This window comes from Taudactylus pleione, unplaced genomic scaffold, assembly GCF_031769625.1.
Source record: "Taudactylus pleione unplaced genomic scaffold, aTauple2 ptg000627l, whole genome shotgun sequence".
Classification (NCBI taxonomy): Eukaryota; Metazoa; Chordata; class Amphibia; order Anura; family Myobatrachidae; genus Taudactylus; species Taudactylus pleione.
In genome coordinates, this window is record NW_028285029.1 from 420,890 (window position 1) to 436,821 (window position 15,932).

The 15,932-nt window shown below is 41.2% G+C and overlaps 1 protein-coding gene across 1 annotated transcript; it reads right to left on the minus strand.

Annotated features, from left to right (window-relative positions):
• Positions 1-5,252: 5,252 nt before the first annotated feature.
• LOC148479246 (vomeronasal type-2 receptor 26-like) lies at positions 5,253-10,115 on the minus strand. The gene is made up of 3 exons (XM_088454667.1): positions 9,969-10,115; positions 6,950-7,073; positions 5,253-6,172 (listed from the first exon to the last, which is right to left on the minus strand). The coding sequence occupies exons 1-3, from the start codon at positions 10,113-10,115 to the stop codon at positions 5,253-5,255; spliced, it is 1,191 nt and encodes a 396-aa protein (XP_088310793.1).
• Between the last annotated feature and the right edge of the window lie 5,817 nt (positions 10,116-15,932).

Here is a 15,932-nt window from a genome sequence, read left to right on the forward strand (position 1 = left end):
ATCAGCAAGTACTTTTGAATTTGTCCTGCCATCAGATGAAGCAAGAGGTAGTAACTAGGTGGAATTATACCCTCTATATGCTTCAGCGGATGGAGAAGCAGCAAAAGGCCATCCAAGGCTACACTACGGTCTATGACATAGGGAAAGGAGTGGAAATGCACCTTAGTCAAGTGCAGTGGAGAATCATTTTCATGTTGTGCAAGGTTCTCAAACCCTTTGAACTTGCTACAGGTGAAGTTAGTTCAGACACTGCCAGCTTGTTAGGTCCTTCCCCTAATCAGACTTTTGTAAAAGCAGCTGGAGAAACTGAAGGAGGAGCTGAAACTGAGTGATTCTGCAAAGTATGTCGGACTTGTAGATCAAGCCCTTCATTCGCTTCGCCAGGATCCAAGGGTCGTCAATCTCTTGAAATCAGATCACTATATTTTGGTGACCATACTTAATCCTAGGTTTAAGTCATACCTTGTGTCTTTCTCTCTGACAGACACAAATTTAAAAAGATGCAAAGATCTGGTGGTGAAAAAACTGTCAGCTCAAGCGGCATGTGACAAGGCAGCATCTCCTCCTTCAGTTTCTGCAGCTGCCAGGAAAAAACTACATTTTCCTAGGAGACACACTGCTGGTGGTGATGCAGATCAGTCAGCAAAACCTAATGACTTCTGGTTGGGTCTGAAAGAACTGCCTACAATGAGTGACATGTCTACTGTGACTTTGTCTGATACGGTCACCATTCAAAGAATGGTGGATGATTATTTTAGGGATAGCATCCAAATAGGCATGTCACTCAGTCCGTTTCACTACTGGCAGGAAAAAGAGGCAATTTGGAGTCCCTTATACAAACTGGCTTTGCTGTACTTAAGTTGCCCATCCTCCAGTGTGTACTCTGAAAGAGTTTTCAGCGCAGCCAGAAACCTTGTCAGTGATTGGCGTAGGAGGTTACTGCCCCAAAATGTGGAAAAGATGATGTTCATCAAAATGAATAACAAATTCCACAAGGAAGCCCTTTACCAGCAATTTAGTAAAAAAAAAATACAGACGCGCCAGTAATGGTGGATTCCAGCTGGGACAAATTAATATTGTGTAAAGAAAAGGATGTACACACTGATGGGGATGACGATGATGACATCTGATCTTACCTATGTTGTAAAGCCAGATTGTGTATGGGATCATCGCCACCAATGTCCACTGCGCATTGGCAGCTTGTTTTTTATGGAGGTCCAAACAAACCAATCATTTCAGCCAAAAGTGGCAGTCCCTGTTGCTTAAGTGATTGGTTCGTTAAACTGTGAATGTCCTGTTTCATATATACAACATAAAAGTGGGTGGGAGGGCCCAAGGGCAATTCCATCTTACACCTCTTTTCTTTGCATTATGTGCTGTTTGGGGCATTGCTGCCTGACATTTTTAATTTCATAGTTTATGAATATCCAGAAATTGTAATGGCCACAGACAGCATCTCCTATATGTCCCTTTCATGTTTTTAAAGAAAATTCTAAACCACCAAATTGATGGGGTGGGCAAATTTGAGCAGCAGCAGCAGCAGCACAGAGCATCTTCCTGCCAGGATGTGTGCAATAAAGTGCACTGCAAATATGTTTAATACAAAAATTAGTTGTGTATATTGGTCACATACAAATATATTTACATGGTACATACGGTGCATAAAGCAGGCCCAGCAAACATCACAAATGCTGGGATAAGAACATTCAGCCAGAGAACTACAGGCAGCTTTCCTCTGATGTAAACAGCAAGTCTTGGTCCCATTATCCCTAAAAAGCACCCTGAGTGCAAACTTGTAAACATCTGTTTACAGTATGTTCTAGCAGCACCTCCACAAGCAAGGCCACTTCATTTTTTTTATTCGATCACGATGTATAAAAAAAATGTAAAGACCTCCTCCAGACCAAAGATGTCTTTTAGGAACTGAAGAACTTGATCCTACATTAATCTTCCCTCATACATTTTTTACGAATCATAACATGAAATTAAAAAAATAATCAATCCTTCCGTAGTTTCCCTGTCTTCTGTCCATAAACATTCCAACTCCGTCAGGCCTCTGACCTAGTTAAGAAAAACATTCTTGGTTTTTAAAATTCCTAGGGGTCGTATAGTTTATTAAACTGCCATCCTGTCTACCACTGCAGTGCCACTCTGTACCATGTTCGAAGCTGAACTGCCACATGTTAGTGCCGCCCACTGCTGTCGCTTAGCTTAGTCAGCCAGCTAGCTGGATGCAACCTTTTGGCCCTCAACTAGATGAAAAATGTAATATTGTGAGCTGTGAGGTGGTCAAAATTGACTGGAAATGACTGGGTATAAATGTTATTGAGGTTTAATAATACTGTAGGAACAAAAACAGGCCCAAATGATGTGATTTTAGCTGTTTTTATCATATATTTTTTTTAAATACGGATCCAAAAACAAAACACAAAAGGGTGGTTTTGGCAAAACCAATCCAGATCCAAAACACAAGGAGATACAGATCCAAAACCAAAACAGGGGGGTCGGTGCACATCTCTACATGTTATATATTTATATTTATTCTTTCTAGAAAATTTCACTAACCTTAAATTAGAGTAATATTATGATAGAGAAGACTGTTCTACAGAAATAACATTTCTACTTATGAAATGTTTATAAATTCAGTTCAGAAAGTTCTATTTGTAATAACTAATATTGATGTATAAAATTCTATTTGTAATAACTAACATATAAAAAGTCTTTATAATGAATCATAAAATGGCATCCGTGCACTCACTAGTTCTTTCTGACATATGTTTCAAATGAGAAATACATGTGTGGAGATAACGAAGACTTATGGATAGCATCCAAATATCCAAATGAGCTTGGATACTGTAAGTAGCATCCCATGTAATTACTGACCAATGATGATCGCTAGGTGAAGCCAAGGCCACCAAGATGGAGGATGCATCCAATCAAGTTCTGGATATTCCACTATAATGATTAATATTTAAAAGTAACATCATGTTTATGTAAATTAATAGAGATAGAGAAAAGTAGAAATATTTTGACTAAAGGCTGTTAGAGGGGACTGGGGATTGAAGCTATAGGAAAACATGCTGCTGCACATAACTATAGACTCTTTCTTTGTTCTATCTTGTATTTGTACTTATACTTAACAATTCTTGAACAGAAAATAAGTAAAGTAAAATTTGTATTATTATCTAACACTTGACTGGACATTGAATAATGTATACAATGTTTATTTACTGTTTATTAAAAAAAACTATCTTAATCTTTTAACCATCGTTTGAATGTGTGATCGTAAGTGATCTGTATTATTACGCTATCTTCAAGGGGGTGTGTCCAGTGAGATTCTGAATTCAAGTATTACACTGGTTAATGCTTGAAGGAGGAATAGATAGTTCCAAGTACCAAGTGAAAAATACATAATAAGACTATAAGGCCATAGATAGCAGTGTGTGAAACACGTGTGAGAGAATAAGGTGGTTATAGGAAATAATACATTCCCATAAAAAGAGACCTTATCATCACCTTCAGCCAAGCCCTTAAGACTCACCTTTTCCTAAAAGTGCTTCAGCCCTCCTCAAAGCCCATTACTCTTCCTCTCTGACCTCCCACCTACTATATATTTGCCAGCTTAGACTCCTGGTTTCATAATAAAGATTTTCTTTACTTACACCCTGGCATTGGTGGAAAATACATTTCCTTATTATGAAAGGTTTTGAAATCAACAAAAAATTCAACTAACACAGAGTGCGCTCTACATATGTTTATTTCTGCTGCACCTTATATAGAGTAATTACAGCAAAGAGAAGAGTGTTATATCAGATCTTTATCTCATCAAATATAAAAGAAATACAGTATACGCTATAAGCATATTCTCTATTTAATTTTGTGTTTCACTAACATAATGTCTGGTGAAGAATTAATAAATCTGGTCACTGTGCAATGGACTTGCCTTACCTATAACTAGGTGAATGGAAAGGTTACACACAGCATCTGTAACACTAGTCACAAATGGGATGTAGTCATAATGTCAACATTTACAATATCAGCATTCATAATGTTAACACCACAATGTCAAGTTATGATGTTGACATTGTTGCAATGTTGACAGTGAACATGTCGGCATCTGCAGAATGTCACTATGTATGTTCACAATGCTGACATTTGTAATCTCAATATTCTGCAGGGACTGGGTGTTTTGGGTTATGCAGCAGAAGCAGAGGATTAGGGTTAGGAAATGGGAGGGGAGGTTTAGGGTTAGACATTAGTGGGAGTGTAAGGTTTAGGCTATGGGAAGGGAGGATTAGGCACTAGGAGAAGGGTTATGGTTAGGCTATCGGATGAGGAGGTAAGGTTAGGCTATGGGAGGTGAGAGCTAGGGTTAGGCTACACTAGGGAAAGGGTTAGAGTTAGGCTATAGGAGGGGGTTAAGGTTAGGCACTATGGTAGGAATAGGGTTAGCTATGGGAAGGATTTATGGAAAATGCTAGGGGAGGGATAGGGTTAGGCTATGAGGGGTGTTAGGGTTAGGCTGTGTGAGGGGAAGGTTAGCATTAGGTACTAAGGGGAGGGACAGGAGCAGGCACTAGGAGCAGGGATAGGGTTAGGCTATGGAAGGGGAGGGTTAGAGGTAGGCATAGGGAGTGTAAGGGTTAGACTGCACTGGGGGAGGATAGGGTTAGGCACTAGGGGGATGGATAGGGTTAGGCTATGGGAGAGGAGGGTTAGAGGTAGGCATAGGGAGTGTAAGGGTTAGACTGCACTGGGGGAGGCACTAGGGGGATGGATAGGGTTAGGCTTCAAAAATGGAGGATAGGGTTAGGTACTAGGTGGAGGGTTAGAGTTAAAATTATACATATACTCACTGCCGGAAGCACCACAGGATGATAATTTTTCTGGATTAAGGATGTTATCAGGGGATGCAATCTGGATGTCTATAGTCAAAATGTTGACAGTGACTCTGTAGAAACAGGAAAACCAGTGCTGGTATACCGCCATGGTTAAAATGCTACCGACAGCACTTTAACCATGTGGACATTATAACTTTAAGCATTCTCCTACAGTAACATGTTTAAAGTTATAATATCTACACTGTTAAAGTAGCAGGCAGGATCCCGGTGCCGGCTTTCTTGTGTGTACAAAGCCTGCAGTCGACAATGTGACTGTAGACATCCAGACTGCATTCCCTTCTAACATCCCAAATTCTGAAAAATTATGTTGCATGTCTAGAAGCAAACATAATAATATATCTAATTACTATTCTACTTAACTGAATGTCTACAATTTATTTTTCCTAGTAAATTACTTTTTGAATTTACTTCTGGCCTCACCAATATGATATAACATTTGGGATAAAATATACAACCCAATATTCCAATACTTGAAGATATTATAGCAAATATCTCTACAAGCACTGTGCTTTTTCCAGTAACACTCATATATGCTGGTATGAAAGCCACCCAGACGCTGCAGAACACCAGCATGCTGAAAGTTATGGATTTGGCTTCATTAAAACTATCTGGCAAGTTTCTGGCCAGGAAAGCTGCAATGAAGCTCACAGCTGCGAGAAGCCCCATGTAACCCAGCATTATGGAAAATGCCAATATTGATCCTTCATTACACTGTATAATAATTTTATCAAGATATGTGTAACTGTTACTTTCTGGAAATGGAGGTGATATACTTAACCAAAGGATACTGATAACAACTTGGATAAATGAACAAATAAGGACCATGCAGTTGGTAATTTTGACTCCAATAAATTTTCTCCAAGAGCTTCCGGGCTTGGTGGCTTTGAAGGCCAAGTAGACCAATATAGTCTTGGCCAGAATGCAAGAGACAGCTACTGAGAAGATGACTCCAAAGGAGGTCTGCCGTAGCAGGCATGTTATATGTACAGGATGTCCGAGAAACAGCAGTACACAGAGGAAGGTCAGCATGATGGAGACCAGTAGAAGAAAACTCAGGTGTTGATTATTAGCTTTGACGATTGGAGTGTCCCGGAATAAAATGAAGATGACCAAGATAATCGAAGTGATAAGAAAAAATAATATAGAAATAATGCAAACAGCAATAGCTATTGGGTCATTCCTGTAGGACAAAAATTCAACTGGTTTTGGAACACACTGGTACTTGTCATTTGGCCAGTGGTCTTCTGGGCACTTCTGGCAGGAGGTTTTGTCTAGAAAATGTTAAAATGTTAAATATATTTTAAAATAATATAATATTTTCATCAACTATGAGTGTGTTGTTGCGAATGAAAAAAATCCAAGGTTCTGAAAACAATAAATTATGATCACTGTGTGAAAGTTCTACAATTCAGTCCTTATAACCCTACTTGTCAGCACAAGAATACGCTAAAGTACCCAGCACAAATGCAAATAACAATTACTCAGTTATTGCTTAATATAAAGGAGACAAATTAAAGTAAAAAAAATATAGATTAGTATCTTGTAAAAGATCATAGAAAGCCTCTGGACAAAGTACTTAGCAATTAGAAGAAAGATGCTTTTGCATGTTCACATTTTTGTAGCTTCAACAATTGGCTTTAAGGCGTTTACTGTGACTAAAAACTCTGAGAGGTCCATTCATTAGGCTAATTATGTAGGGCCGGGTGGCCCTCGATAATAAGGTATCCAACTCGCTGCAAGAAATAGAGGTGTATAAAGCCACCGGAGCAATTCAATATTGCTCTGGTGCAGAGGCAGCTGATCCAAAAATTATCTGTCTCTGCGATGTCCTTCCTGCAGTACAATCAAACTCTGAAAGTATAATATTTTTGTAGTTTGATCAACTTAGTGGTGTATAGGGACAGCAGGACAGATCAGGGCTGAAAGGTAAGCAGGAGATATCTGCGTTACCTTCATAATGAATGACCCTGACACTTAATTGTCATCTGCTTTTGTAGAAATTAAGTGATGATGAATGGACCCCTCAGAAACAAAGGAAACATTCTCACCTGTGTCATTGGATATTTCTCCCTCTGAGCATTTTACACATTCAAAGCAGCACTGATGTATCCCTCTCTTTATAACTCTTCTGTATCCTGAGGGACAATCTGCAGAACATACAGACACAGGAACCTAGAACACCAACACCAAGAGTTAGACAATGGGTATTAGAAGACTGGAGAGTCCTGGCCCTTGTTATAAACAGGTAAATTTTGTTGAATCATTAAAATTATTCTGATATGATAAATACATAAATACAGCCATAATCCTCATCTGTCAAAGCAGCTGCAAAATCTGCCCCTCTGCTGTCCACCTACCTCACTTCAGAGCCAGTAGGAGTTTACTAAGCAAACAGTACTAAACAAATGGAAGCTTTGTGATACATAGCTACTGTACAGTATCTTAAACTTTATTTAGTTAAGAAACATTGTTGTTAAAGGTAATATTTAAATATGTTTCTATTACTTATACCACTTTCAGACCAAAATCCCGGATCTGACCCAGGACACTGAACACGGTTTCAACACGTCACATCTGCTAAGACCCCTTTCCCACTGCACAATGGACCCGGGTTATTCCCAGGTCATCCCCGTTCACACTGCACCCATGTTTGCCCTGCATGTCACTCCCTTGAGGCGGGCCTCTACATCCTCAGCCAATCAGAAGCTTTTAAACTTAACCCTGGTTGAATAACTGCAATATATCTTGGTCGGTGCCATTTTTGCAACAAGGGTAGCAGTCTCTGGACACACATCCCAGGTTGAACCTTTCACACCAAGCCTGGGCCCAGGTTGTCTCATCAATATCCCGGGTCAGGAGCTTGGTGTGAAAGGGGTGTTAGTGAATCAACAATACTGATGTTTATTCAGTTATTTTAGTGCTCACTATAATCTCCTTGTATGGTCAAAATGAAATTATCCAGCAATTGACAGCACTAACTTCGCCATTACCACGTATACAAGGCCTGATTCATTACAGATCACTATAGCAATCGCAGCTGCGATTACGCACACAGTCCCACTGCGAAAATATGCTAATGAGTGCGATCGCTATGCCGTCGCAGCCAAAGTGTGAGAAACCATCGGTAACATCGAGCACCATCGGAGCCTTACTTGCACAAGGTCAAACCTTACTCAGAGATTGCTAACCCCATCGCACGCAGTGAAATCCCAACCTGTGTATGGCATCGCAGTGGATAATTTATGCACGCCCCTGTAACGGCAGTCAAATGCATTGGCACGCCTGCGTTTCATTGACCACACCCCACATCACCTCCCCCAAACACTCACTTCCCTGCAATCACTCTATCTGCGTAGTCACTGTGACCACAGGGTCCGATTCAGAACTGCTCACTAGGCTGCGGTCGCACGCAGCCGGCTGAATTTTCCTATCTGCACATGCGTATGCATCGCATTGCACGTGCGCGAGCCAGTCATAGCAATTGGGAAGCGAACGCATGCCAGCCTTATTCTGCTCTTTAGTTTGAGTGACAGATAGCGCCGTTTGTGGCTGGTGACAGGGACTGGACTTTGAAAATGGGGGAGTGGATGTGTGAACGCAGGCGTGCCTGTGCATTCCAACGGCGTTTTATGGGCGTACATAATTAACATGGAAGGGTTATTATACATGTCACCTGGTTGTATTTCACACTGCAGTGATCGCTGTGCTTGTGGCGGGGTATGGTCGACCTCAAGGGCTGCGAGCAGCGCCGATGGCTCTCGATGTTACTGATAAAGCATACACTTCCTGGAGATGACGTGTGTTGGGAAGGGAAGGGGGCGTCTTTAGACTGGCATGCGCTCGCTCTGCCATCACTCGCTAAGACATAGTGGGTGTCCTCTTGCCTGGCTGCGCGATCGCTTCCTATGCATATATTAGCAGCTGAAAGGCTGCGTGCGAACGCATCTAGCACGCAGGTCTGAATCGGGCCCACAGTCCGATCGAAGTGAAGCCTTTGAGCGTGTGCACTGTGATGCATACCCATGCGCAATACACAACAATTACCCGTCTGCGTGTGTAATCGCAGTTGCAATCAGTAATGTATCAGGCCCGCAGTTTAAAGTAGAGATGTGCACCGACTCCCTTACGTGTTTTGTTTTTGGATCTGTATCTTTTAAAAATAAAATAAAAAACATTTTTGATCTGATTACATGCAATCCAAAATCCGAGTTCCAAAACGCCGGAAGATCCGAATTGGCACTCGGTTCGACTTGATACACCAAAGTGATTCCGAACTCGCACTCCATTCGACTCGGAACCCCTACATTCGGTTGTTGTCGGTTCTCTGAGAACCAATCCTGCACGTCTCTAGTTTGAAGATATATGTACATCTTATTTATGCATTGCACAGGTAATGCAGCTCATTGTACTTTAGCCCCATTGTTGGTATAGAATATATTTCCATAAACTGAACTACTCCTGTAATTGAGTGAAATAAATTGATGAAAAGTCTGGGTGCAGACTCGGGTAGCTGGTGCAGCAGGACTGATCATCAGTCACCCCAGATGCACACTCTGCATGTGGGGAGAGGGAGGGGTATGCTCCATGGGGGTGGGGAGTAGTACCCCAGGGGAGGCTCTTCTTGGGGTAGGGATGGGGGTAATATATATATGAGGCATGGGGGGTAAATAGAAAAAAAGGGTTACAGGGGATAAAAGGGGTACAACAAAACAGTGATGTATTACACCAGGAGTGGGAGATATATGCAACAAGGTAACTTTAACCACTAAGGGGTGAGGGGGTAATGGAATCTATTGCCGCTGAGGAGGTCTATTGCCAATGGTGCGGGTAGTAATTTGCAATGGTGGCCTTTGGAAAAGGGGGGGTGCGAGACACTCACGCCCACTCTGCATATTTTTATTCTATAAACTATTTTAATACATTTTTTTAAAATATATTTTTAACTTAATTAAATAAAACAAAAGTGACAATTTTCAAGTAGCATTTGTTAAAAAAAATGACATTACTTTGGAGCAGAAACAGATGCTGGCATCTATTTTTTTACCCTCTATCAAGCAGGACACTAACCTGATCATGTTTCCAAAATATGGGAAATTTGTTGAAAATAAGCTGCTCCCCTTCCGTAGATGAAGCATTAAATGACGCAACTTTCCTGAAGCGATATTTTCTATCAGATAAAACTGCATAACTATGAATGTTGTAGAATGTGGTCATTTCTCCTCTTCCATTAAAATAAATATCTTCTCCAGTGGGATCTTGAAAATGAACTCTTCTTAAAAAGTGCTGGAACGAGGGACATGAATTGGTATATATAAATTGACCAGTATTTTATTAGACATTTGTGTAATAAATATAAGAAAAACAAGTTACTGTGTGTCGTACTTTTCCATTACGTTCATCAATATTTGTAAAAATCCTGGAAAAAAAAATCAGCAAACACTTTGTTTTTGCATTTTCTAATTAGAAATATCTACTGTATTCTAAAACTACAATTTAATAATATAATATTTACTTCTCATGCAGTGTTCAAAGGAATTAGCAAAATTTCAGTTTATGATCTTCTTTTAGAGAAAGAAAGAATTGTCCTAACTCTACAAGTATATTAGTGTTTATAGATATATTAAATGTTAACAAAAAAGTAATAAAGTAAGCTTTTTGCAAAACTTAAAAAAATACTATAGGGCAAACTTTTTTAATGGAGAATGCAACTTTTTGCTTTAAAACTTTTTTCAGTTTTAGATCCTGCATACTTGGTACTTCTTGCAACTTACAGACTATTACATTTGGCCCATAAGGGGAGATTTACTAATTTTGCTAAACTGCATATTTTTTTGTCTATTTTATGTGTGGTTTCTAAATTGCATAATTTACTAAAGCAAAGACCAAACATTAAGTCATATTATTTCCTAGCGCCATCCCAATTTTAAGAGAAAGAATACAAATTGTGCAATGTATCACTCTGTACAACACTTCAAACTGAGAAATAAAGTGAGAAGCACAGGGGACATAGCACTGTCACTGCCCCACAGTGTGTTCAGCCACTGTTAAGAAAAAAACAAAAAACATTTGTGTTAAAAAAATATAACTTAATTGTTAGGGTGCCACCCAGCTTATACTAAGGGTGCTGTGCGGCAATTTGTAGTACAGTATGTTCAGTCACTGTTAAACATTTTTTTTAAATACTTGTGTGTTAAAATTTTTGAACATCATTACATTAGGGTGTCACCCTTATACTAGGGATGCTGTGAGTCAATATGAATCAGTCAATAGAAGCAGCAACCCAATACTAGTGCTGCGGCTGTCTTGACAGTAGTAGTACTTCAACATCTACTAAAGGTGTTCCAGGAAAAAGAAAGTTTAAGAAAGGTTTATTGAAATCTAAATAGTTTTTCACAATGTTAAAGTAAAACATCACCTCTGGCAATAAAGGGAAGATTTACTATACTGCCGACAAACTTAAAATTGTGTTCATCCCATACACCAGATGCAGTGGCAAGGAAAGGCTCAGGCCATTGCCTTCCTTTGCTAATGCTGATCCCAATACTTATGTTTCATGCACTGTAATGCCTATTGTGGAAGATGGGCTGAAGACAGTCGAGCATCTTCTGAAACCTCACATACAACACTGTGTCACTCTAAGTCTACAAGTGTCACCTTAAAAACAGGTAAATCAGTTCACCAAAATAATACTAAGGTTGAAAAATAAACTCTGTGTTCACAAATCCCTCAGGTGAGTCTAAGGGGTAAATTTACTAAAGTGAGAGTTTCTAGAAGTGAGTTTTAGAAGAGATTTTGACCATAGCAACCAATCAGATTCTGACTATTATCTTCTAGAAGGTGCTAGTTAAAAGTTAAATAGAATCTGATTGGTTGCCAGTGGCAACATCTCTTCTAAAACTCACTTCTAAAACCTCTCACTTAGTAAATTTACCCCTACATGTGTCCACTAGTGCCATTTGTGATGATGACTCTGCGTCTGACATTTCTGACATTCTTTTTGTATTATATTCTATTTGTTGCTATCTTGATAATACTTGTGAATTTTTAGGCTGCTACTTTCCTGCGCTATTTAGTAACTCTCTGTTATTGTGACCATATTTCTGACAATATACTCATAGAGAAGCCTCCTTCCACCATTTCTTCACCCTCTGCAAATGCGGGGATGAGCAGCAGTGACTTAGTAATAGAGGATGCTACCGTGGAAGTGCAAAAGGTGGATAAGGGGAATATTTCTGCATCTGAAACTATGGAGGATGTTGTAGATGAGGATGTTGATGATAAGGAGGATGTTTGTATAAAAGAAAGACAGCCACTAGTGGCAGCAGTTCTTAACCATGATAATAAGGTTATTGTCATGCCTGGCAAGATCAAAAAGTCTTGTGTGGAATTATTTTTATCCAAATCCAGAAAACATTTGTCAAGCCATCTGTACTGTATGTAAGGTAGGGTCCATAACCATCTAGGAACCTCCTCCCTGTTATATCATTTACAATGAGTTCATTCAATTGCAGATTATTTAGGAAAATCACAAAAATCCTTTAAAACAATAACAAGTAGTCCATCAACACTTTACAGCAGAATGGATAGAAACCAGCAGCACATGCTATCTCCACCGCCAGCACCTTCATCATCAATCTTCTCATTAATGATCGGAGATAGTCCCCCTGCATCTAATTTGCAAAAGCTAACTGACTACTCCTTGTCACGGCGTTGCCGAATCCAGGTCTCTCTTACCTGGTCTGGCGACGCTGGAGTCCTGGCTGGGGTGGGACAGCAAGTGGAGATCCCCGGCACCCGCAGTCAGCTGTTCTTCTTCTTCCCAGGTGGCTGTGTGCAGGCGGCTGCAGATTCCTTAGGAGCACAAGCGCCGCTCTGCTAAAGATTTAAAGGGACAGGCACCTTAATAGGAAGCGCTGATTGGGGCTAGTTTTGAACTCTGACCTATAAAAGGAAGTTCCTGGGAGCACTCCAGTGCCACAGTATAGGCTCCATTACCATACTCCAGTGTTCTTGTACATATTCTGATAATTGGTTCTGACCTTGGCGTGTTTGTGACTCTGATTCTGCCTGACCCCTGGTTCTAAGTTGATATCTGGCTCTGACCTCAGCTATTCCCTGTGACCCATTTACATCTGCTCCCTGGTACCGTCTCATCCATTTGGTTCTGAACCGGCTAGTTGACTATGCTCAAGTCTCCTGTATATTGACCAAGTTGCCAGCACCTGTATAGGGAAACCTAACCTGAGGGCCGCAACCTGTGTGTCAGATGCAGCAAAGTCTTTACCTTCTTGTGAGGGTCCCTGGTGAAAACCACCAACACATTAGACTCCGCACCTCAGGAATAGGTTTAGCAATTCCTTGAATATGGGTAGCATCCACAATCCGTCCATGAGTTTGTGACAGAATACTCTGGCCCAAAAACATGGATGCTGCTGGTAACCCATTGCCCCGAGACTTACTCGAGAACCTACTTGCTAGAGTTGAGAAGCAAGAACAAGATCAAGCCCAGATTATGCAGTGTCTCCAGACTTTAATGCAACAAGTCAGTACCGCTCAACCGTCACAATCAGTCCCACTTCCCATGGTGACTGTACAGGCCGCAAGTGCTTCTGCACCATTAAGCATTCCGAATCCCACAAAGCAAAATGGGGACCCAAAGGACTGTCGAGGGTTCCTGAACCAGTGCTCAATTCAATTTGAGGTTCAAGCAGCAAATTTCAAGTCAGAAAGGTTGAAAGTGGCTTACGTGTGCTCGCTGCTGTCCGGTAAGGCCTTGGCTTGGGCCTCTAATTTATGGGAAATAAATTATCCTCTGGTTAACAATAGTGCAGAGTTCCTGAAGGCTTTCTGGAGGATCTTTGATGAGCCCGGTCGAGTAACCTCTGCAGGATCAGCTGTTCTACAGCTGAGACAAGGCAATCAATCTGCAGGACAATTTGCTGTGTAGTTCCGTACCCCTGCTTCAGACTTTTAGATGGAACAACAAAGCTTTAGTTGCCACTTTCAAGCAGGGTTTGTCTGATCAGATCACAGATGTGCTCGCATCCAGGGAACTGCCAACTTCTTTGGATGACTTGATCTCCCTGTGTATCCGGATGGATGTTCACCACAGGGAGAGAACAAGAGAAAAGGAACAGTCTTGTCGGTTTATCTTTAAGCTCGCTCCACGTTTCACGGCACCAGTGGAACCTCCAGAAGAGCCCATGCAGGTTGGGAAATCTTGCCTTCCTGTCGCAGAGAGAGAAAGGAGGTTTAAAAACAGAGTTTGTTTATATTGTGGTGAACCAGGTCATCTTCTCACTGGCTGTCCAAAGCATCTGGGAAAAGAGAAGGCCTAACTGATTGAGGGGTGGTCAGATTGGGTACATTTCAACACACCCCAAAGAACGTGTAGTTCCTCAATTCTCCATTGATGTGACCCTGGTCCTGGGAAAGTTCTCTGAAGTCATTAGGGCTTTCCTGGACTCAGGTGCTGATGGCAACTTCATTATGGCTAAGAAAGTTCAAGAGCAGGGAATTCCTATGATGCCACTTCAAACACCTCTCAGTATTATCAGGGTGGATGGGAATAAACTTCCTACAGTGACCATCCACTCTCAAATGACAGAAATTATCATGCAAGTAGGGGCTCTCCATAGAGAATCAATAGCATTCTACATATTTCCTTCAGCCAAGAGTCCTGTCATCCTGGGTCTTCCTTGGCTTCACAAACATTCTCCTGTGCTAGATTGGGAGGAACCTCAAATTCTGGCGTGGGGTCCTCGAAGCAATGGCTCCTGTTTGTCATCCATCAAACCTCCCCAGCGAGCCATTCAGAGTACAGTCATCCTTCCGAGATGTGTTTAGTAAGAAAGGCGTGGAGACACTTCCTGCTCATAGAGACTGGGATTGCGCTATTGATTTATTACCTGGGAAAGAGCCACGTTGGGGAAGAACTTTTCCTCTTTCACTTCCCGAGTCCCAATCAGTGACTGAGTATATCCAGGAAAATCTGGAACGTGGGTTCATCAAGGAGTCCAAATCACCCGCTGGTGCCGGTCTATTCTTTATCAAAAAGAAGGATGGAGGCCTGAGACCATGCATTGATTATTGGGGCCTGAATGCTATTACCATTAAAGACCGGTTTCCATTAACTCTGATATCTGAACTTTTCGATCGAATTAAAGGAGCCAAGAATTTTACCAAGCTAGATCTTCGCGGGGCCCTAAAATTTGATCAGGATTTGGGCTGGAGATGAGTGGAAAACAGCCTTCAATACTCGTGATGGTCACTTTGAGTACCTAGTCCTGCCTTTGGGTTAAGCAATGCTCCAGCTGTCTTCCAAAAATATATGAATCACATCTTCAGGGATTTGCTCTATAAATACGTCGTGGTGTATCTAGATGACATCATAATATTCTCAGAGGATGTGACAAGTCATCGCCTGCATGTATGTGAAGTGCTGACACGACTTCGGGCCAACCAACTGTTTTGCAAACTTGAAAAATGTTCCTTCGAGCAAAAGGAACTAACGTTTCTGGGATACATTATTTCTAGTTCCTGCCTGTAGATGGATCCTGCAGAGCTAGCTGCCATTGCTCACTGGCCTCACCCTGTTGGGTTGAAAGCAATACAACACTTCCTGCGATTCTGCAATTTCTATCACCAGTTCATCAAGAATTACTCAATCATAGCAGGTCCAATTACTGCACTCACCAAAAAAGGACAAGATACTCGAAGATGGTCTTCCGCAGCTTAAGAGGCCTTTGGTCTTTTAAAACAGTGTTTCATGTCAGCCCCTATTCTAAGACAACCTGACTGCGATCTGCCTTTCTTCTTGGAGGTGGATGCCTCCATGGTGGGAGTTGGGGCAGTACTGTCACAGAAGGATGAGTGGGGCAAGTGGTACTCCTGTGGGTTCTTTTCCCGTAAGTTTTCTGCTCCAGAGAAAAATTATGCAGTTGGGGATAAGGAATTACTAGCTATTAAGCTGGCGTTGCAAGAGTGGAGATATTTGTTGAGGGGGCAAAATTTCCGGTGACAGTCTACACA

Excerpts from the sequence above, each read along its gene's own strand:
- LOC148479246 (XM_088454667.1), bottom strand. The coding sequence starts at position 10,115 with ATGACCACATTCTACAACATTCATAGTTATGCAGTTTTATCTGATAGA. Across the intron at positions 7,074-9,968 it reads TATTTTGGAAACATGATCAG|GTTCCTGTGTCTGTATGTTC; the intron begins GTTAGTGTCCTG and ends TTGGTGTTCTAG. Across the intron at positions 6,173-6,949 it reads AGAAATATCCAATGACACAG|ACAAAACCTCCTGCCAGAAG; the intron begins GTGAGAATGTTT and ends AACATTTTCTAG.